This window comes from Dunckerocampus dactyliophorus, chromosome 10, assembly GCF_027744805.1.
Source record: "Dunckerocampus dactyliophorus isolate RoL2022-P2 chromosome 10, RoL_Ddac_1.1, whole genome shotgun sequence".
NCBI classification, from domain to species: domain Eukaryota; kingdom Metazoa; phylum Chordata; class Actinopteri; order Syngnathiformes; family Syngnathidae; genus Dunckerocampus; species Dunckerocampus dactyliophorus.
This window is the reverse complement of record NC_072828.1, coordinates 25,293,150-25,313,430: the sequence shown is the minus strand read 5'-3', so window position 1 is coordinate 25,313,430 and position 20,281 is coordinate 25,293,150. Positions and strand designations below refer to the sequence as shown.

The window sequence follows — 20,281 nt, the reverse complement described above, 5'->3', positions numbered from 1 at the left end:
TAAGTGAGGGGTGCAATTTGTTTTTGCATCCTTGTCATGTGGGCTGGTCCCATTGTGGTTGTCGGTAGCCTGTGCGCGTGGTTCACTTTTGTTTTCTTGGCATAGAGCGACATCTACTGGCTATTGGCACCGCAGCTTGCTGACGCATACAGTTCATTGCTGTATCACTGAAGGTTGACGTTGACTCAGAGTAATTATTGGATTGGAATGAATGCTCGGCTATGATTCATAACCCTGTAGCGCTAAAGAGCCGTCTTTCCAAGTAACGACCATGTCCCCTCGGTAAAGATTTCTCTGCACCTGTAGAAAGCACAGCGAGTGACGACATGGACATTATTACCATGATTACTAGCACATTTAATCCAAACATTATTAATACATAAAGAGTAGTTGTTATCACGTCTCCCCCACAGTCAGGTGACCGGGGTTTGAATGTCTGTTGAAACAACTCTATGTAAAGGTTGTATGTTCTTCCCGAGCTTGCGTGGGTTTTCTCCAGGTACTCCCGACGTCCTCCCACATCCCCATAACATACATGTTAGGTTAATTGGAGCCTCTAAATTGTCCATAGGTGCGAATGTGCGTGTGCATGGTTGCTTGTTTGCATGTGCCCTGTGATTGTCTGGCGACCCGTCCAGGGTGTACTCTGCCTTTCACAGAAAATCAGCCGGGATAGGCTCCAGCTCACCCGTGCCCCAACTGAGGACAAGTGCTGTAGAGAATGATTGCATGTGTAGATGGTGTCTGTGCTGCAGTGTCATAGCTTAGTTTCTCCACAAGGTGGCACAAACCATTTAGTATACCGGGGGTGTCCGACATTTGGGCCGTATACTGAAAAATGAAAGGATGCAAGGGCCACTTACATATTTAAAGCAACACATGTAGATATGCTAAGAAGTTACGTATGTATTTGTAGGTGAAAACGTGTATTATTTGTATGATCTTCTGTCCTTGCTATTTTTTTACTATTTTTTTTGTTTCTTTCTGTTATACAGGTTTATGGTTATATTCCTATAATATTATGACCTTTTACCCATAATATTATAACGTTTTCATTTCTCCAAAATTACAACTTTATTTTGTTTTGTTTGTTTCTCATACTGCTTAAAAAATAAAATTGCTTCTTTTAATATCACCTCATCTATACTACTTAAATTTTCCTCATGGTCATAGAGTTATGCTTGTAAAATTACATCTGTTTTTCTTTTTTCATTTCTGCTGGTTTTTTTTTAATGTTCTAACTATTTCAACTCTCTTCTAGGAAATGTTCTTCTCGTAAATATGCCTTTATTCCCATATTCCCAAATTTTTGCCTTTATTCTCATAACATTATAACTTTTTCTGAAATGTAATATTCAGAAAATTACAACTTTATTCATTGTTTTGTTTGTTTCTTATAATATTATAGCGTTTAAAAAATAATGTCTTTTTTTCTTTAATAGTTCAACATTATGCTACTAAAATGACGTTACTGTTCTCATAATATTATGTTATTCTCAATTACTGCTGATTTTTCCATTTTTTTTAGTTTTAGTTTTTTTAGTTTTATGATGAACTTATATTTTTGGTCTTCGGACACCCCTATTGTTGGTCTTCGGGCACCCCTGTGTTATACTAACACCTATCACTAGTAACATCGAGTAACATTCACCTTGTGCATATTTGTGGCAGTTTTTAATAAACATAAGGTCTATTTGAAAATTTAGTTTTAACAATACTGTACAAATATAGTGGTCTGTATCATAATATTTATAAAGTAGCAAATTACTTTGATTAGACTATTGTCTCAACAGATCAGAAGGTCATCAGAAGGTTATTCATGTATTGGACCTTAAATGTCAAACATGCCGTACTGGACTCACAAGGGCTAATTTCTGTATGTCATGTATCATGAGTGTGCTGTAAACAGCCAATATTATGTAAAAGCCCCTCAAAAAGCATATGAATGCCCACCTAGACACAGAGTAAAACATGTGTAACGTATTGTATACATGTTCTATAAACAATTACCCGCTGGACTAAGTGCATATAAAGTGAAGGTATGCAGTCATATTTATTAGGCCTTTCTTCTTTATTGTTTTAAATACTTCTAAAATGTAATAATACTAATTCAAGGAAAAAAATCAACAATATGTCTGAGACGGGTTTTATACTTAAGTAAAATGTTAACATTTTTAGGCCATATTAACAGTTTTTTTAAACATTGAAAGTAGAGACCGACAATAAATAATTGCAGTACGCATTCTCTCTCCCCAAAACACACGCTCACACATAAATCATACTCCCCCGTCACAGCTTATTCTCATTAGCAGAGTTAATGTTGTCATAGGAGCCATCAGCCAGCTGGGCTGCAGAAGCCATTTGGCGGGTGGATTCAGTTACACCGTGGCCTCACAAACACCTCATTCTCAGCGAACGTCCACCCCGGCATCTGTTTTGAGGTCCAGCATGTTTCACAAGCACGTTGCACAAGGAGGGAAGTGGCCATGAGTGGGAGGAGTGTGACGTTTGGTTTGGTTTAGGTTAACAAAAGAGCAAAATTCAAGCCACACGTTCGTAAGCAGGATGTTCTTGTGTATTCTAGAGCAGTGTTTTCCAACCTTTATCACTTTTTCACACAGGTTTAGGACTTTTTTTTTCTCCCTTAAAACTAAGTTTCATTTTCTGTTCAGTTGTGTTATCACTGAGTAATATTTAAATTTGTTTGATGATCTGAAACATTTAAGTGTGACATGCAAAGAATAAGAAATCAGGAAAGGGGCAAACACATTTTCACATATTTATGTACCTTCTGACATTAGTTTGCAATGTTTTTCCTGCCTGAAAATATCACAACAATGAATACTTGAACTCGACAGCACGGTGGAGCAGTGGTTAGCACCTCTACCTTCCATGGGTTTTTCTTTGAATACTCCAGCTTCCTCCATCACACGCAGTAACAGAACATGCATGTTAGGCTAATTAGAATCTCTAAATTGTCCATTTGTTTGTCTGTATGTGTCCTGTGATAGACTGAGGACAAGGACAAAATGAATGGATGGATGTTTGAACTTCCTCTGCATTTGATTACAGAATTGCAAGTTAATATTAACAACATATATTGAAAAAGAAAGAAAAACTATCACATCTGATGACTAAACCAAGTGGGTTTCAGAAGAGAGTTGGATTTTGGCAATGGGGCTTGTAGCATGAAGCAAGATGAGAATATCAAGCGTCGATGTGGGTGATTGGGCTTGACTTATCCAAACAATCTACAGTCCCAACTATTGATTAGTCAGCCCGTCCATGTCTGGCCAATCCAGTCTAGTGAATATGCTGTAGAAAAATCAAAGGTTAATGAAATGAAAGAATTCTAGACATATAATTTAGTAGCCAGGAAGGTTTGTAAAACTTTGAAGCCTTTGCTTTTAAAGGAAAACGGAACTTTTGGGGGGAATTTTGCCCATCATCAGTAATCTTTATGTGAGACATGAAAAACACCTTGAACGAGGCAGCTAACAATGCACGTAATGGGACTCACCTATTTCGACTATTAGCCCTCTAAAAAGACCCTCCAAAACATGCCAACAATGTTCCATTTACTAATGTAACCTGCGTATGAACCAAGCTACAGCAACATTGTGATTTTAGGAGCTAACACCGAAGAACTTCTTTTCTGGCGTAGTGACACAGCTCCACTCGCACATTAGGCCACTACCGAGAGGTAAGGTTAGCCGCCGAATCTGTTGCTGCTGCGTCGCCGGTGAGTTTGGAAAAGTTAATACTAGGTGATGAATCATGCCTCGCACATTTATAGTTGAAGATTGTGACAATGAGTTGGTACATTTTGAGATTCCACACACTACCAACTAAACATCAGGACATACTGAAGCAGTGGATAATGGCTCTCAACTTAGACCCGACGACATCGAGGGAGACTCAGCCGGATGCTCATTTGCTCTCCGCATTTTTTACTTGAGGGCTATCCTGAATTAACAGCTCTACGAGGAGCACAAGTCTTGTGCTGAAAGATACAACCATCCCATCAGTCGGCATTGTAAGTGGCTGTTTTCTTGTGTTCTTGTTTTTCTGATGAAACATTTAGCAACATTTACTGCTCCATGATAATGGCTTAATGTTTCACTATAGCTGGATCTGCCTAGCACCCAGCAAGGTTATTCGCTGCTTGGGGGGAGTAAAAGTAAAAAGTAGCCGTCGTCATCATGTCCACCTCTCACTAAGAGGATCCCTCTCCTGCCGACCCATTTTCCTCCGTGATGTGCCTGCCAACACGTCTGATTCGGACCCTTTGCCCTATGTTTCAAAAGACAAATATTTGTCTGTGATGGCGACAGCAGCTCGTCGATCAGTTGATGACATACCAGGTCCAGTGAGTCCATCCATCCCGGTGATTGGATCTTTTTAATACACTGAAATTATGGATTATCTGCATTTTCACAGAAGAAGAGTCAAAGTGACCGCGGGGTATTTCTTCCCATCTCCTATTGGCAAACCACACGACAGTTGTTGGCAATGTGTCTTGGCAAGTGTGGGTGTCAGAATAAGTTGAGGTCCGGGAATTTCGGTGCTAATGAGCTGGAACTACGGCTGCAACTAACGAGGGGCGGTGCCTTGTTTGATGGTCAAGTTGTGACGCACGTAGCAAGATGATATGGTCTGCTGTTTGTAGTTTCACTGTTCTACCACTAGGTTTTGTGTGTACGCATGGTAAGAGTTGTGCATAAATTTACGCAGTTTCCTGCACACAAGCACAAGTGGATAAATCTCATACTTTGCATGGTAATGTTTTTACACACACTCTACGCACACAAAGAGGCAAAAATGCTGATTGAAGTGTGTGACTATCTTGTTTTGCCTGAAGCACCAATATAATACAGTGTAGGTCTGCTTTTATGGATGACCAAGGAAGTTAAAAAATAGTCACATTTGAAAAGCTGAAATCAGGATATTCACAGTACATTTTTAAATGAAACGATTAATCGATTACCAAAATAGTTGTCGATTAATTGGATACTCGATTAATCGTCGATTAATCGTTGCAGCTCTAGCTGGAAACATGTTGGGATTCAGAATTTTGAACCGCTTCGCTTTGGGGGTGCCTCAAAAATTCATCAGTCCCTAAAACTTTTCTCTCAGATTATTTAATCTCGTAACTCTTTTGTAAAATGTTTTGTCAAACCGAAATGTTTTCAATCTGCAGCAAATATAAAGGAATTTGCCTCCATATTCCAACATTTCTGGGGGGGACTGCAGGGTTGGGGTTGCTGTACTTGGTCAGGTCTAGGTTCAGCAATGTTATCCAAAGAATGAAGTCAGCTGACGACCTGAATGTAAAGATTGAACATCTTATTCCATCGATTGATTTTTTTCCTCTCTGATGGCACGGGTATACCCCAAGATGACAATGCCTGGATTCATTGGGCTCAAATTGCGAAAGAGTGGTTCAAGAATCATAAGGCATCCTTTTCACACATGGATTGGCTACCAGTGCTGACCTGACCACCATTATCTTTGGGATGCGATGGATGTCCGATCAATACAACTCTGGATAAATGTGACATTGCAGAAGCCTGAGGAAACGATGCGACACTGAAAGCGTGCTGTACTCAAAGCTAAAGGCGGTCCAACAAAATATTATCGGCCATGTTCTCGAGGATTTCAACAGAAGTCAACTTTTTAATACATTTTGGAAGGGAACTGATTTGTCAGTGCGTATTGCACAACTAGTCTCCATCATCAGTTACGGCCAATTACTGTTCCTCAAACACTGCATGTAGTGTTTTTTCTTACTCAGACTTGCTGCTCTGACACACGTGATGCAGCTACAACAACCACACTAAGTTGCCCAACCACAGACCCTCGTTTCCCTGCCACTTTTACACACACGCACACACACATTCTGGACATACACGCGCACATAGTTCATGTGTTTTTTTAAAGGCACACTCTGGCCATGTGCCTGGGGAGGAGGAGACAAACAGAAAGAGCCATAGAGGGGCAGAGTGAAGGAGGAGTGTACCCTCAGAGAGTTCCGCTCAGTTCGGATTTGAAACAAGCCGCTTCGGTCTCTGCTGTCACGTTTGTCTCCAGCTCTTCACAGCCACATGAAACAGCGATCTGAGGAAATGGCTCATCAATAGCCACCGCCACATTGGCCTTCGCCGTGCTTTGGACGGGAGGCATGCAGCTGAAACACAGCGAGGAGGGCTTTCCTCCATCTGTCCGTGCGTCAAAGGAAACCCGGTGCGGTGTGAGGGGAAAGGAGAGCGCGCACAAGAGTCTAGGAGTAGTGGAGTGTCCGGGGGAGGAAGAGGGGGACGATTAGCGGAGAACAATCAGAAAGAAAGGACACCACGACAACTGCAAACATGAGTTTGCCAACTAACTGTGTATATCTGGCCCCCTCGTTCCAGGACCGCTACTTCAAAATGCGCAATGGGAATATCTGCGGGTCACCGTGCGCCGTCAATAGACCCATCGATATTGTGCAGAAACGAAGACGGTAGGCCAGATGTGCAGTCAATGCATTACACAAAATTCTCTTATTATCCTCATCAATTAAGCCCCCTTTCATTTTTAGTAATATTAAATTAAAAAAAACCCCACACAAACAAGAACTAAATTGCTTCCACTCAATGTTTTTGCTTTTAAATGCTAGTATTCACTTAAATGATAAGTAGGCCAGTTTCTTTAAGATATGATATCAGCTTTTTTCATGTCCAGGTGCGACTAATTTTCATATATTTCCGTATGTTGAGATCCATAGTACTGTATTTTTGTCTTAGTTAAGTCAAGCTATACACTGAAAATATGCAAGATGAAATGACCTCTCATTGGTTTTTATTTGTATTGATTTACATGAAACTAATATTTTTTCCTATACAACCTTCCTGGTTGGAAATCAGTTGAGTGTATAAAAGCAACTTATCTTGAATTATAGTATAAATGCTGGATGTGTTAATAACCACAGTGCCTTTTTAAAAATTACATTTGATTGATGCATGGCAGCTTTAGAAGCACTATTAATTTTAAGTTTTACTATGATTGTTCACACCCTACAAAGGTGATATTTAATTTTGAAAGAAATGAATTCTAAATTTGTGCGAAAACTATACTGTATATTTTTTCCCACATTACCTGGATTGTTATTGCAGCATTAATCATTTTATGGCAGAGTTATTGTTCCCAGCTGAAATAATTCCCTCACAGAAAGGTTGCACATGTGATCGCTGACGTTGGGTTTCTGTGATAGGGTAATTGTACGTGACTCAAGCTGAATGATGTGGCTTTGGACGTATGGGAATGTTTGTGAAACTCTTATTAGAACACAATCAGGACCACACACATCTCATTTGTTTCTCCATCAGCTGCGTCATTCTCGCTGGTCAGTCTTTCAACACAAACTGTTTGCATGCATACAAAAGAGACTTTACGGTATTTAGACTTGTGTTAGTCTTGAAACCGGCTGTCTGAGAAAAGCAAGTTGAAATGATAGGCATACTCAGTTGATGGACTGAGGTTTACTTGAAAAGGCATAATATCCGGTGTTTCCCACCGGACTGCAAGGGGGGTAAGGGGTTGTTGATGTCGTCATCTAATTTACGTTATTGGCTATGACGAATGTACATGTACAGCGGAACCTTAGGGTCTCAGGGGATTAAATCTATTGCAACTGGACTGCTCAGGTTGTCTTATGCAATCGATTGAATGCCTTGAGAACACAATGACCTCGATGAATGACAATCTTCACAGGCCTAGTTAGCGTCGTTACTGTTTTCCGGAAAGTCCGACTCTAACCAAAACATACTCCAACCGAATCCATTTTTCCCACAGGAAATAATGTAAATCCAATTAATCCGTTCCAGAAAATGTTAACACAAAATAGGTTTTTATAGTTTTACATGCAGAAATCAATCCAAACTGCAATGAAGTGGCTAAATGAACATTTAAGGTTACTTTTACCTTCACTGAAGACGTGGTGTTGGCAATGATTCGATGTGGCAGAGCGATCAACACGGACACCGCCTTTGTGTTTTGCCTGAATTATTTCTTGAATTCAAAATTGTTTCTCACCTCAAGTCTGCTTTCCTTTTGATCGCGGCTGCAAAATAAACCAACCTGGAGCAAAAGAAAGTTGCAAGTGCCAACATTTTGATTAAGAAGTTGACAAACACTATTTAATTCAAAAAATAACTCATGGCAAAACACAAAGGTGGTCTCCACGTTGATCTTGCTGCCGCTTTGTGTCTTTGTCAACATGTCGTCACGTCTTCAGTGAAGGTAAATGTAACCTTAGATGTTCATTTATCCTATTCATTCCTCATTTATGTGCATTTAGAAGTGCTTTATACATGTAAAACTACAGTTGTGTATCTATGAAAATGTGTTTTGTGTTAACTTTGTTGAGATGTGTGGTGTAACCGTAACTGTGCAAAGGACGACAGAGTCAATCATTGATAACAGGTTTGTGTTTCATTTTCCAAGCATTGTGACGATAGTAATGCTGCCAATGCTTAGTGTACATGTTTTCCACCAGAAGGAAGTATGACTAATTTTTAAGACAGTCCTGATGACGTGAGCCTTTTTGAGGACCAAAGTGTCTTTAGGCTGTCCCACTGGTAAAACGCCTTCACGGAAACAGGGATAATGATCGCAGGGTCAACCACATTCACGGGCTTGATGGATGAACCACATGTGTGTAATAACACGTGTGAAAAAGCAGCAGAGGAAGACTTCACTCTGTTATTACTTGGAATGGTTTCAAGCCAGTGTTTGTGCATTTTTCCACATAAGAACATTGTAAAGACTGCGGTGTTGCGGGTAGTTTTTGGGAGACATGCGCATCCAGGCCAGTATTTCTTATGTGTGTGCAAATGTGACATGAGTGATGTTTCACCTTACGTTTGTACTGATGGTTATCAGCTGTTTTCTCATAGGACTCAGCAGTGCGTAACAAGATCTTTATTGGGGCTAACAGTCTTTTCACTAGAGCTGTCATTTGTCCAATTCTACTGTTTGGTTTTAGCCAAAAGTAGCAAGTGAACAAACCGGAACAATTATTTTGAAGAATTCCTTTCACCACGCATTTACGATGACGATATATCACGAATCTGTCAAGATATTGGTCATAAGAGTTTTTTTTAACTGTGCAGGCAGTGCTTTAAATAACATTTCAACATTGTTAACTGTGGTACGAGTGTAAATAAACTTGACCACTGTTCATAGTAAAATGCAAAGCACACTTAATAACATGGAGGCGATGCTCGTCATGCATCTTTCATTCATTTATTCACTTTCTATACTGCTTGTATGCTTTTCCTTATGGCCTGTTATTTGTCAAAAAATATTGAAAGACAAGTTGTATGTAGTATTCTGGTCACTAGACGTCAGTAATGTTACATTGATGAGACATAGATTACAATACCTTCACACTGCATCGAGTCAGCTAACCTAACATGCGTGTTTTTGGGATGAGTACCCACGCAAGCACCAGAAGAACATGCAAACTCCACACTAACTGACTGTGAGGCTGACACGCTAGTCACCCTCATGTATATATGTTAGGAATGTCCGATAATATCGGCCCGCGCATATTATCAGCCCGATATTGCCATAAAATATAACATCGGGATTTTCCCCTATAATGAAAGCCGATTATAAACATACTGCTTTTTATAGGCCTATGGGCTTCCGTATTTTCCCGGAAGTAAGCGACGGTAAAATCTGACACTGTGTGTGCACGCTCGATTAGGAGAGTCCGTGGGGACGTCTGTGAAAACGTTGCTTTTTCATATGATATCGGGTGTATTTTCATTTGTATACATTTGTTTGGTAGATTACTTCTTCCTCTTCAACGTTGGACCACATCGACTCATACGACGGCTTTGAATGTTTAAGCCTTTCAAACTCATGGATCGGAGCTTCAGGACAAGATAAAATGTATGTAGGATATAAATTGACTTTAAAATCTATCTGCAGGTGAAATTTAGTAAACAAATGGAAACAAATACAGCGTGCGGCATACCTGAACATTATGACTCTTGGTTTTCTTCTGGACTTTTTGATGATCAAAAAAATGTAAATGGCTACTCTGATGATTTTTAAAACAAATAATCATAGCCTAAGCCTAATCGCAAGTATTTCTCAGATGTTCTACGATGTTGTATAATGTTGTTTAAAGACACATTGAGAAGCTAATTGCTGATGCTGTATCCATTAGCTTCACAACAGATATGTGTTCATTCTACGACAGGAGGAACTGTATGCGATGTAACACATATCGGAATCGGAAAAGTGAGAGTTGGACAATATCGGCATATCGGCAAAAAAGCCGATATCGGATTTCCCTAATATATATATATATACTGTATATATTTTTTTTTACTTCTTAACTGTGATACAAGTGTAAAAAGTTTCAAGGTTTTACAGGCTTACTGCTTTGTATGTGAGTCAGTTTCTGCCGTATTGTGATGATTGCTCAATTAATGTTATCATTTCCTGATAGTCTTTCTCTATTGTGTTCATAATTGCATTTGTTTACACTGGCTTACTGACTTAGCCAAATCCTGACTGTTCCAGCTATGGAGGCCTCAAGGTAGTCATAGCATGTCTTGTGAATCATTGTATTACAGTTGGACAGTGATTGCGTGAAACAAACGGCAAACATCAGCGTTAAATGTCGCATGCAACACATGCAGGTATTGCATGAGTTTTCCAGCTCTCCACTCCTTCCACCCCTCAACCGGTTCAACAATGAGCTGTGACCTTTGGTGGTGTCACAGCAGGTTAGCTAACCCCGTGGTGCCTCAGCCCGTGTCATCACACTGAGACATGACGCACAGCTCACTCATGATGAGGTCAGAGTTCACTGCAAGCTGCCAGCCTGTTGTGACATAATAAGAAGAGTCCTGTAAGCTCTGCCAGGGCACCCAAATTCTTAGTGAGTCAGACATAATCCGAATTGACAATATCAGCACTCGCACTGTGTTTGTGCAGCCAGTTACTCATTTGGACTGAACCTGCTGATGAAGTTCCGAATCCTGTTCCTCTGTATTGACATCAGTGCATATACAGGTGGTCCTCCAGTTACGACTCACTCCCATAAATCATTAATACTGTACAAAAAGAAAAAGAGAACTAGTTATGTGCACACGGTGGAATAATACTTAGGTACTACACTGGGGAAGGACGTCGCTTTCGTTTTTCGTAGTTTTTATGTAGTTTCATTATGTAGCCCAACCGTGGGGCTAACACTTCTGATGCATCAAAGAAAAGGAAAGTGAAAAGTGAAGTGAAATTAGACGTTGTAAAATGCTCAGGAAAGAGAGTAACGCCGGTCCGAGCCACTCTAACGCCACACGTCAGATGGTATCCTTGAACATATGTAAGGATCTGCTCCAATGAAATAGACAGTGATAACTACACAGTGCAGCAGTCTTCGGCCTCTCAATAAGCGTGTCTCTCCCGCCCTTGCAACGCCCCTTCCAGTGTCCGAGACAATCGCAGGATTGAAAGTACGGAACTTTTTCATGAAATTACAGACAGGTTAATTGTTCTTACAGTGACATCCACAAAGACACAATTGACGTCAGCAAGTAAGTGTGAAGAATAGTAGACCGACTGTAAATCACGAAGATCATCAGCTCGAGGAAAAAGAGAGGCTCTGTTGTAAAAGCTTCAAGTCGGATGAGAACATGTGTTTCAGATGGACTTGTAATGCAAACTGTGTTACATCAACCAAACCACAGTACAAATACACAAGATCAGGGGTCGGCAAACCTTGACCTTCAAAAGAGCCATTTTGCCTCCTCTTCCAGTAAAAAAAAGCCGCAAAACATTACACGGCTTATGAAGTTGTCAAAATTGTAAACTTTTTAAAATGTTACTGGTTACAACCACAAAATTCAACAATGAAATGATTTAAACGCTTAACTCTCTTGGGCTTTCTGAGTGGTTCCCATATTTGTGTCAAATCAGTGTTGTTTGCTCAATAGCGGTTATGCCTGCACTGAGTTGTCATCAATAACCGTTCTACTGGTCCTGTCCTTGGCTGTCTTTGCAAAGAGAGGCATTCTTTCAATTTATGAATCATTTCCTGTTTGTTTTTTTAATTCGGGGAATAGTTGAGTAATGAACGATTCATTACTCCATCTGTGAATGACTTCCGATCTCATGTGCAGCCCAGTGTCGCCAACTTGGCGATTTTCTCGATAAATCTCCTGACTGTGTGGTCAACATGCTAACCACTCGGCCACAGTGCGATTTTTTTAGACTCAAACTTCTCAAATACCTTGTATTTAAAAGGGACCGTTTGCAACGGTTACGCGGCGTAGCGAGCAAATAGCACAGACAAAAACGAGTGGTGCATTCACGGCACTTGAGACCCACCGAAAACTGCTCCACGACCCACTTTTGGGTCACAACCCACCAGTTGGCAATCATTGTTAAAGGTGACTAAGCCAATTAGTGTAATATATAAAAATATATATCTCATTAATACTGAATTAATGCCATTTTTAAAAAATGTTGAGGGCCAAGAAAAAAAATGACCTGCGGACTAAAAATGGCTCTCGGACCGCACTTTGGACACAACTGTGGTAGATGATCAAATTCAAAAACAAGTGTTTTTCCTTTTTTACTTTCACATTTACCACATTAAATACAGGGAAACAAATGAAAATAAATGTTAAAATAAAAAGTCAAAAAATGTAATAAAAATTGAAAATACAATAAAAATAAATAGAATGAATATAAAGTAAAATCAGCTAGGATAACCAAACATGTTAAGGGTAAATGAATGAATAAACAGATAGTGGCGTAAGAATTGGGACAGAAAAGCACAAATGCTAAACAAATGGTGGACGTAGATCAAGAAGTCATGAAGGAAAGAAAAGAAAGAAGGAAAACAATTTCAAATGCTAAAATATCAATAAGCAGTTGGAAAGTGTTGGAAAAAATACCGTATATTGCTTCTGCAGTTTTAAGAAAAATGATGATATAAAATTAAAAAAAAAATAATAAAAATAAAAGCTAAATTGTAATAATATGAGTAATAAAATGGGAATAAATTAGTAATTATTTTAATAATTAGTAATAGAAAATAAATACATTACAATAAGAAAAGACATCAAAATAAAGACAAATGAAGTAAAGACATTAGGAATAAATGTGTACTACAGTAAAACTTCTGACAAAAACGCACAAAAAATAAAAATATGTACATATAAATCATGAATAAATAAATATGTACATACATAAAATACATCTTCAATGCGAATTAAAATGATTCCCATATTTGGAGACTTATACCAGAACCAGCGTACGCAGCGTGCAGTTCCTATTTTGTCACAACATCATCTCATTACACTGTAAGTAACGATACATCAGAAAGAGTATTTTTATAATATTGGGTAATGCGTTGAAAGAATAAAATGGGCAGAGAAAACCTTCAGAAAACAGCCCTGATGTGTTTTTGCCATGTCCGTCCCACTGTGAGCACAAGGACTGGCTGCTCCTTAGCTGCCTTTGGCTAATTAGAGGAAGAAGTGGCACAATCGTGTCTCTCTGTCGGACTCAATCACTGTATACCGAAAGGCGCCAATTAGTGCTATATGAACATGATTAGAGGAGAGCGCAGCATGGCCTGTTAGCAGCCCAGGTAGAATCCGTGTATGTGTGTGTGGCCTGAACTAGCCGACCCAGTTGTGTATCAGTGTGATGTCAGGTTGTTCGATTTTTAGATCGATGCTGGAGCCAAAACTCGGTCTCGGCTGCTTGGTGGGTAATCACGACCCTCCATGTATGTGTGTTGTGTGCTTCTGGGTTGTTCTGGCCCCGTGTGTGACTGTCCTTTCCAGCTTCTAATGATGTTAATGCTGACCAGCCACTGTATTGAACTCTGCGCCGCTGGACGGACAGAGTTAATCACTGCCCGTAGACTCCTTGATCAATACTTTTTCAACCTTTGAGTGAATCAACCTTTGAGGTCGTCCAAAAATATAAATCGCCATTATGTATAGAAATGGTCATACCGAAAAAAATGCCAACGCTTTTTTGTCAAATTTCTTTCAGCGTCCACTCATTGTGTGAATTGTGAGTGTCGAGCATTTACACAAATTCCACTCAGCATGCGAACGATGCGCTTGAGGTATTATTTATCTCAGGCCAAATGCTTAAGGGTTTGAAAAACGTGGGCTACATCTGCAAGAACAGCTAAACTGCTGTGATGTTTTAACCGACATTAGGTTCCTAAGTCCTTTTTTCTTTGTTTACAATGAATTTTTGTGTGAATGTGAGGGTGAGTAGCGGTTTGTCTATATGTGCCCTGTGATAGGCTGGCGACCAGTCAAGGGCGTGCCCCGCCTCACGCCCTAAGTCATATGGGATAGGCTCCACCTCAGCCATAGTGATTTATATATCAAACATGTTAAATGTGAATTCATACTGACTGACATGAACCACGGAGTGAACATTACCGTCGGCTGCTGCGAGAGGGCGCTAGGCTAGCAACACCGAGGATGATGTGGAATAAGATCGGAAGCTTGGTGAACTTGCTTACCGGTAACTTGCTTTGTTGGACTCGCTGGCTTGTTATGTTAATTAAGCCTATTCAGGCTCACGGGTATGTTCTTTATGCTATTGTGTAGTTGAATAACTGTAAATGTGTCACGTTAACCGGCCTGTCACGATAAAAAAAAAATTTGGGGCGATAATTGTCCTACAAATTATTGCCGATAAACGATATTATTGTCGACATTATTTTGAGACCATTTTTTCAATAATGTAATGGTAATATTTGGCATAAAAATGTAATTATTATTGTAATTGGAATGTAAAGAGCTTTTAAATAAAATAAAATAAATTAAACAAACAAACAACATGATACATTAACCAAAAAAAAAACAATGAAAATAAAATGGACTGACCGTCGCTTTGAACAAAAATTGCACTTAAATAAAAATCACGATCAATCACAATATTTCTGATTTTGAATCAGTGACATTTTTGTTATTGTCGGAATATTGACAAAAAAAAAACAGAGACATAACCCGGAAAGACTCTGAAGTTCACATTGTGTCATTGCAGACGTCAGCTCATTTGCATATACACTTCAGGATTCACTTTCGCGCTGTTTACGTTTGATGGGTTGTAACGTTTTGTCTGAGTTTTGGTCAAACTCCATGTTTTGGATGCAGCACAATTCGTTTGGTGTACGATGAGGTGTCATATTTCGGGAATCACTGAAACCTGAGTTCCACCGTTTAGTATTATTTAATTGTCTTTGTCACCAACTTTTTCATGTCACAAAATAACGATGCACAAACGGGCTGAAATTGACATCGGATGGTGTTTTGCACACAACAGGCACAAAGAAAGTTTTCGATTGTGTAGCACACGACACACACAGCTGGCAAGAAGTGCACTCGCTAGTGCGTAGCACCCCGGCTCTTCCCACTGGGACAAAGAGACTGAATGACTGACAGGAGGGTTCACTCATTCCGTTCATTCTGCTATTGCCCAGGTGAGACAGATGCACCGAGTGAACCCTCTTGTCATCCAGCCTGTTTGGTAGAGAGAGATGAGGAAAACAAACATGCATATATATACACATGTCAATATATCGAGACCGGCAAAATGATCAAGTTTGTTTTTATTTATTGTGCGGTTAACTGATTTATTGATTATTGTGGCAGGATGAAATGTTAACACCGTCTGTTCTTGGTCTTGAATTTTGTGAAATATATTCCTACATAAATGCAGCTTAAAGTCGAGTGCGACTTTTTCAGTCATTCTTTTTTTACTGCGGTTAATTGGTTCCAGACCCAGACCGTAAATTTTTGTTTATTATTATTTGGGATTTTTAGTAGGGATTATTGGGCCTTTTGTGAGACAATTGAAATTTGCAATAAAGGCCTGTTGTTCCAGGGGTCAAAGTCTGGTGATTGTGTGTCTCACCGAACATTACAGTAACATTACTGACACCTAGTGACCAGCGTAGAATATTACACATCATTCACAGCGTCTTTGAATGCGTCTTCTGAATGCCTTATATTTTTGTTCATTTAGCCATTTTTATACTTGAAAATGCTTAATTTAGGCAAAAATATATAAAATTTGCTTCATTATGCATATTTTTGACTAATCATAGGCTGTAGTCAACCACAAAACAGCATGATTGATTTTATTATATTATTTTTGAAAAACCATGATAGAGTGAAGTCGCAAAATTTGAACTGTGAAGTGGTGAGGGACATGGATGTTTTTTTCTTCTTCATGGTGATTTTTTATTATTATTTTTATTTTTTTACTCCCGAGCGACTTCTAGTCCGGAAGATACAGTAGACATGAATGTTGAATCAGCACATGTGCTGTAGAATAGGCCATCATTATAGGCTGTAAAAATGAATGCAGTGGACATACACTACTCACAAAAAGTTACTAAAGCGCCCTATAACCTTTACAGGTGACCTTCTCTAAATGTTTGAATGCACATATCCAACTGTTGAATGTTTCAGTACTTTCCGCACAAGTTTCTGTTCTTTAAAGAAGAGCAGAATGGCAAAAATAAATAGTAAATAGTGTATGCATACTGTATGTGTACAGTGTATGTACAAAGCAGAGCTGATGACCTGCCTTGAACGTGATCTCGCTGCAGCTATATTTAGACATGGAGCTGCTCTGAGATCAGATGTTGATGTTGGACGCCGAGTATTTGCTGTGTTTTGACAGGCGTCCACGGTGCTGGGTCAGGTTGGTGGAGCGATCAGCTGGCTCGTGTGTGTTTCGCCGCTGTAATCGGGCATTGTAGCATGCTGCAGCACAGATCATTTTGAAAGTCATGCTGCTTGCATGCAACACGGTGTAAAATAAAATCGCACATTCTTGTGATGTTAAATGCGAGGTTTGTAAAATTCTTGAGTTCTGTTGGACACCAGGGGGCGACTGTTGCCATTCTTTCCTTGATTTGCTGCTATCAGGATCTGTATTAATAACTTTTGGAGGTTGTTTATGCACCCTTTGCCTGGGCCTCCTCCATGTGTGCTGTCATTAAGACGTAAACAAACAGTGTCACAATGAAAGAAAAGATCAGTTTGACATGGTGCGACAAAGGGGAAGTAGGAGTCTCCCTCCCCACTGCTGCTTTGAGAGCAAATATACAATTGGTTTGACTTGCAGAGAAAACAAATCTTTAATTCAGCATGTCCAAAAAGGCATAGGAAGAAGCAGAGCTTACTTTTAATCAGACTGATAACTGATAAATTTACATGTTGAAACTTATCATATTTCATTGGCTTACATTTTGGGATTTAAAGTTTGTTCACTTCATGTGTCACCATTTTTTAATTAAAGAGAAAAAAATAGAGAAAGTGTGGCAATGGATAAATAGCTTATGCAGCAGTGAAGGAAAGAAACAAAATGTGGTGAAAAAATGAAATATTCATAAGGAAATATGAGTATAAAAAGAAAAAAATGGTAAATAGTAAATAGATTGTGCAAACAAAAAAATAAGTTGTAAGTAGAGATGTAAAAATGAAATATAAAATAAGAAAAGAAAAAAAAGGATTACTTAAAAATATAAGATAAAAATATTCAAATAAAGATATCAAGGATAAATAAATAAATACATGGATAGAAATTTTAAAAAATTGAGAGCCATAATTAATAAGTAAATGGTGGCTAACACTCCATTTTTAACCCTGCATTTTTAAGACACTGTGGTGGTTGTTGTTGTGTGTGTTAGATGAACAAATAAGTAAGTTTGATGATGACGTCGTGCATTAAAAGTGTTTAATCTTGAAGGTTTTCCTGATCATTGATATTGTGTGCTAAATGAGGGCTGGTCTTCTTACGTGGTGCTGTGACTAATTAACTACAAATGACTAATTAATAACAAAAAACACCATTCTTTGTTAAAAATGCGTGCTCAGCAGCAGCCGTGGGCACCCCTCGGGTGGTCAGAATGGTTCAATCTTCATCACATGACATGTTCATATGATTCGACGGAGAGATTTTATCGTCGAATCAGACTCCTCCAAATTGAATCTTTGAGTCGTCAACTATTCTAAGGAAAAGGATGTTCAAAATAGAGACAAAAATAAAAGTAAGAACGTACTAACAGTAATAAAATATAAATAGTGAATAATAAAAATGTTAGAATAAGTAAAAACATTAAAATAAAGACAAGTAAAGTAAAGACGGTAAGGATATATACCTGTATATATATGAAAATAAAAAGTAATTACTGGATGTAGGTTAATCTTTATTCCATGTCTGCTCTTACTCCTCCAGGTTCACGCTCACTAAATTGGCAATAGTCTTGAAGAGTTTCCTCTCTGCTTTTCACTCATTTTAGAACTTTCGCTGTAACACTCACACTCACACAAATGAAGTGTTCACTGATCTGTTTTGCTCCTCTCCTCCTCACCTCTTGCCTCCTTCCTGGTGTGATGTTTGAGGCCTCCCAGCCAATTCCCACGCTACAAGGAATGAAAACAGGAGGGAGCGTGTGTTTATAGATGCGTGGATTGACCTTTGACATGAGCCCTGTGTCATCTTCCCATCAAATAACATCTGGCTGCCAGTGTTCCTTACTGTATCACCCTCACACACATCAACTTAAATCCCTCAGTCCCAGTTTCCATGAGCACACACACACACACACACACACACACACACATTGGTTGTCATTACCCATCCAGCATTCTAACTTTTAGCGTGGTTGCGTCGACTGGTAGATCGAATGCTGGAGTGAATTCAACACAAAAATCAGCATTGGCTCGTCAATAGATTTGGCAGTAATTAATAAAAGATGAATGCTGTTCAGATGCACACCGTTCCACTATAAAGCACCAATGATCCATGGGAATTAGTGTTAAAGAATTAGCAGGAAGCTTCCCCTCGTAGTTTTCCACTAAATGAAGCCTAAAATCCCTCTCCCTCTTTGTCTTTGTCCACATCCAAATAATGAAGTTGAAACATTTTAAACATTAAAAAGAGGGTGCTACAAAATGATGCACATTAGATCAGGGGTTGGATCGAGTGTTAATATTGCGCTCGTATTTTTTACGGGATTTTTTTTAATGCAGCCAGATGTGGTTTATTAACTCTTTCACTGCCAACGACATCTATTGACGTCTTTTGCTTTTTGTTTTGCAGGAGCTACAGATCAGGTGTTTGAAATTGTTAATGCGAATTGCTCGCGCGTACGTAAAACTTTTGAACGCAGTGTCCCACTGTTCAATGTTTCCCTACTTTCTGCACAACCTGCTGCACAAGGAGCAGAATGGCAGACCCGACCCCCAAACTCTGTCTTGCTCATACACACACACAATTTCTAATGCATGGCATTGTGAGTTGCATTTTTTAAGATGCTGCAAAGCAAATAGACCAATCAGAGTTGAAATGTAAATACAAATAACCTCAGCAATGACAGGCTTTTTTAAAGTTTAATGCCAAGCTTGTTTTGTTTTCAAGTAAACTGAAGGAAGGCATGGATATGAAGTGCAAACTGCACATCCTGGGAACAAAAGCAAACTTTAGGATGTGGGTGTGTGAGAAAAGCTGAGAAGTAGAACAGAGTTAAAGAGAGAAAAGGAGGCGGGGGGCCGGCATGGGGCACTGTCATTTACGTCAGCGCGATGGAGAACAATGCTGGAGGCTGAAGACCCACCAAGGTCAACTTGTTATGAATGCCCTCACTGCACAACACGCCAGCCTGTCTCTCAGCCTATTTAACGGCGAGAAGTTTTACTTTATGTTTTAGCGCTTTGTGGTATTAAATACTAATAATTGTGACAGTTATTAATCATTCTTTAAAAGCTATTTATCTTGCAATCTCACATCAACAAATCTGCTGATCAGTAGCCACACTGGTTGCATTTACAGGAAAAGTCCATTAATTCCTTTGGGGGATGAACTGTGATGATGTTACTGTAAACAGATCAGGATGAGTTTCGCAACTGTGTCAGTTGTTGTAGTACACCATTTTTATCAATAGTGGGCACTATGTACCCATTGTAGATTTGTAGATCTATTTCTTGAAGAAAGACTGGGCCAGTGGAACTATGTATCAACATTTTCATGTAAATATGCAAGATTATAGCCAAAAGATTATAGCTTCCAGATTTTTTTTTGTGCATGTTTGTCACGCTTAAATGTTTCAGATCATCAAACAAATTAAAATATTAGTCAATGACAACACAACTGAACACAAAATGCGTTTTTTAAATGAAACTTCATTATTAAGTGAGGAAAAAAATAACTACAAGACCCTGTGTGAAAA

The 20,281-nt window shown here is 39.1% G+C and overlaps 1 protein-coding gene across 5 annotated transcripts in view; it reads left to right on the top strand.

Moving 5' to 3' along the window:
- pde4cb (phosphodiesterase 4C, cAMP-specific b) overlaps positions 1-20,281 on the top strand; it is a 101,861-nt gene that overhangs the window by 53,100 nt on the left and 28,480 nt on the right. Inside the window, exon 1 of one of the 5 annotated variants that reach the window (XM_054788529.1) lies at positions 1,340-4,036. The exons of 3 other annotated variants lie outside the window; for them this stretch is intronic. Coding sequence is in view for 1 of the 2 variants with exons in the window: in XM_054788527.1 (XP_054644502.1) it covers positions 6,369-6,502 (134 nt within the window). In the remaining variant the exon portion in view is untranslated. Of the gene's footprint in view, positions 1-1,339; positions 4,037-5,284; positions 6,503-20,281 lie in introns of those variants that run through there. One more of the 5 variants, XM_054788527.1, reaches the window with a different exon arrangement.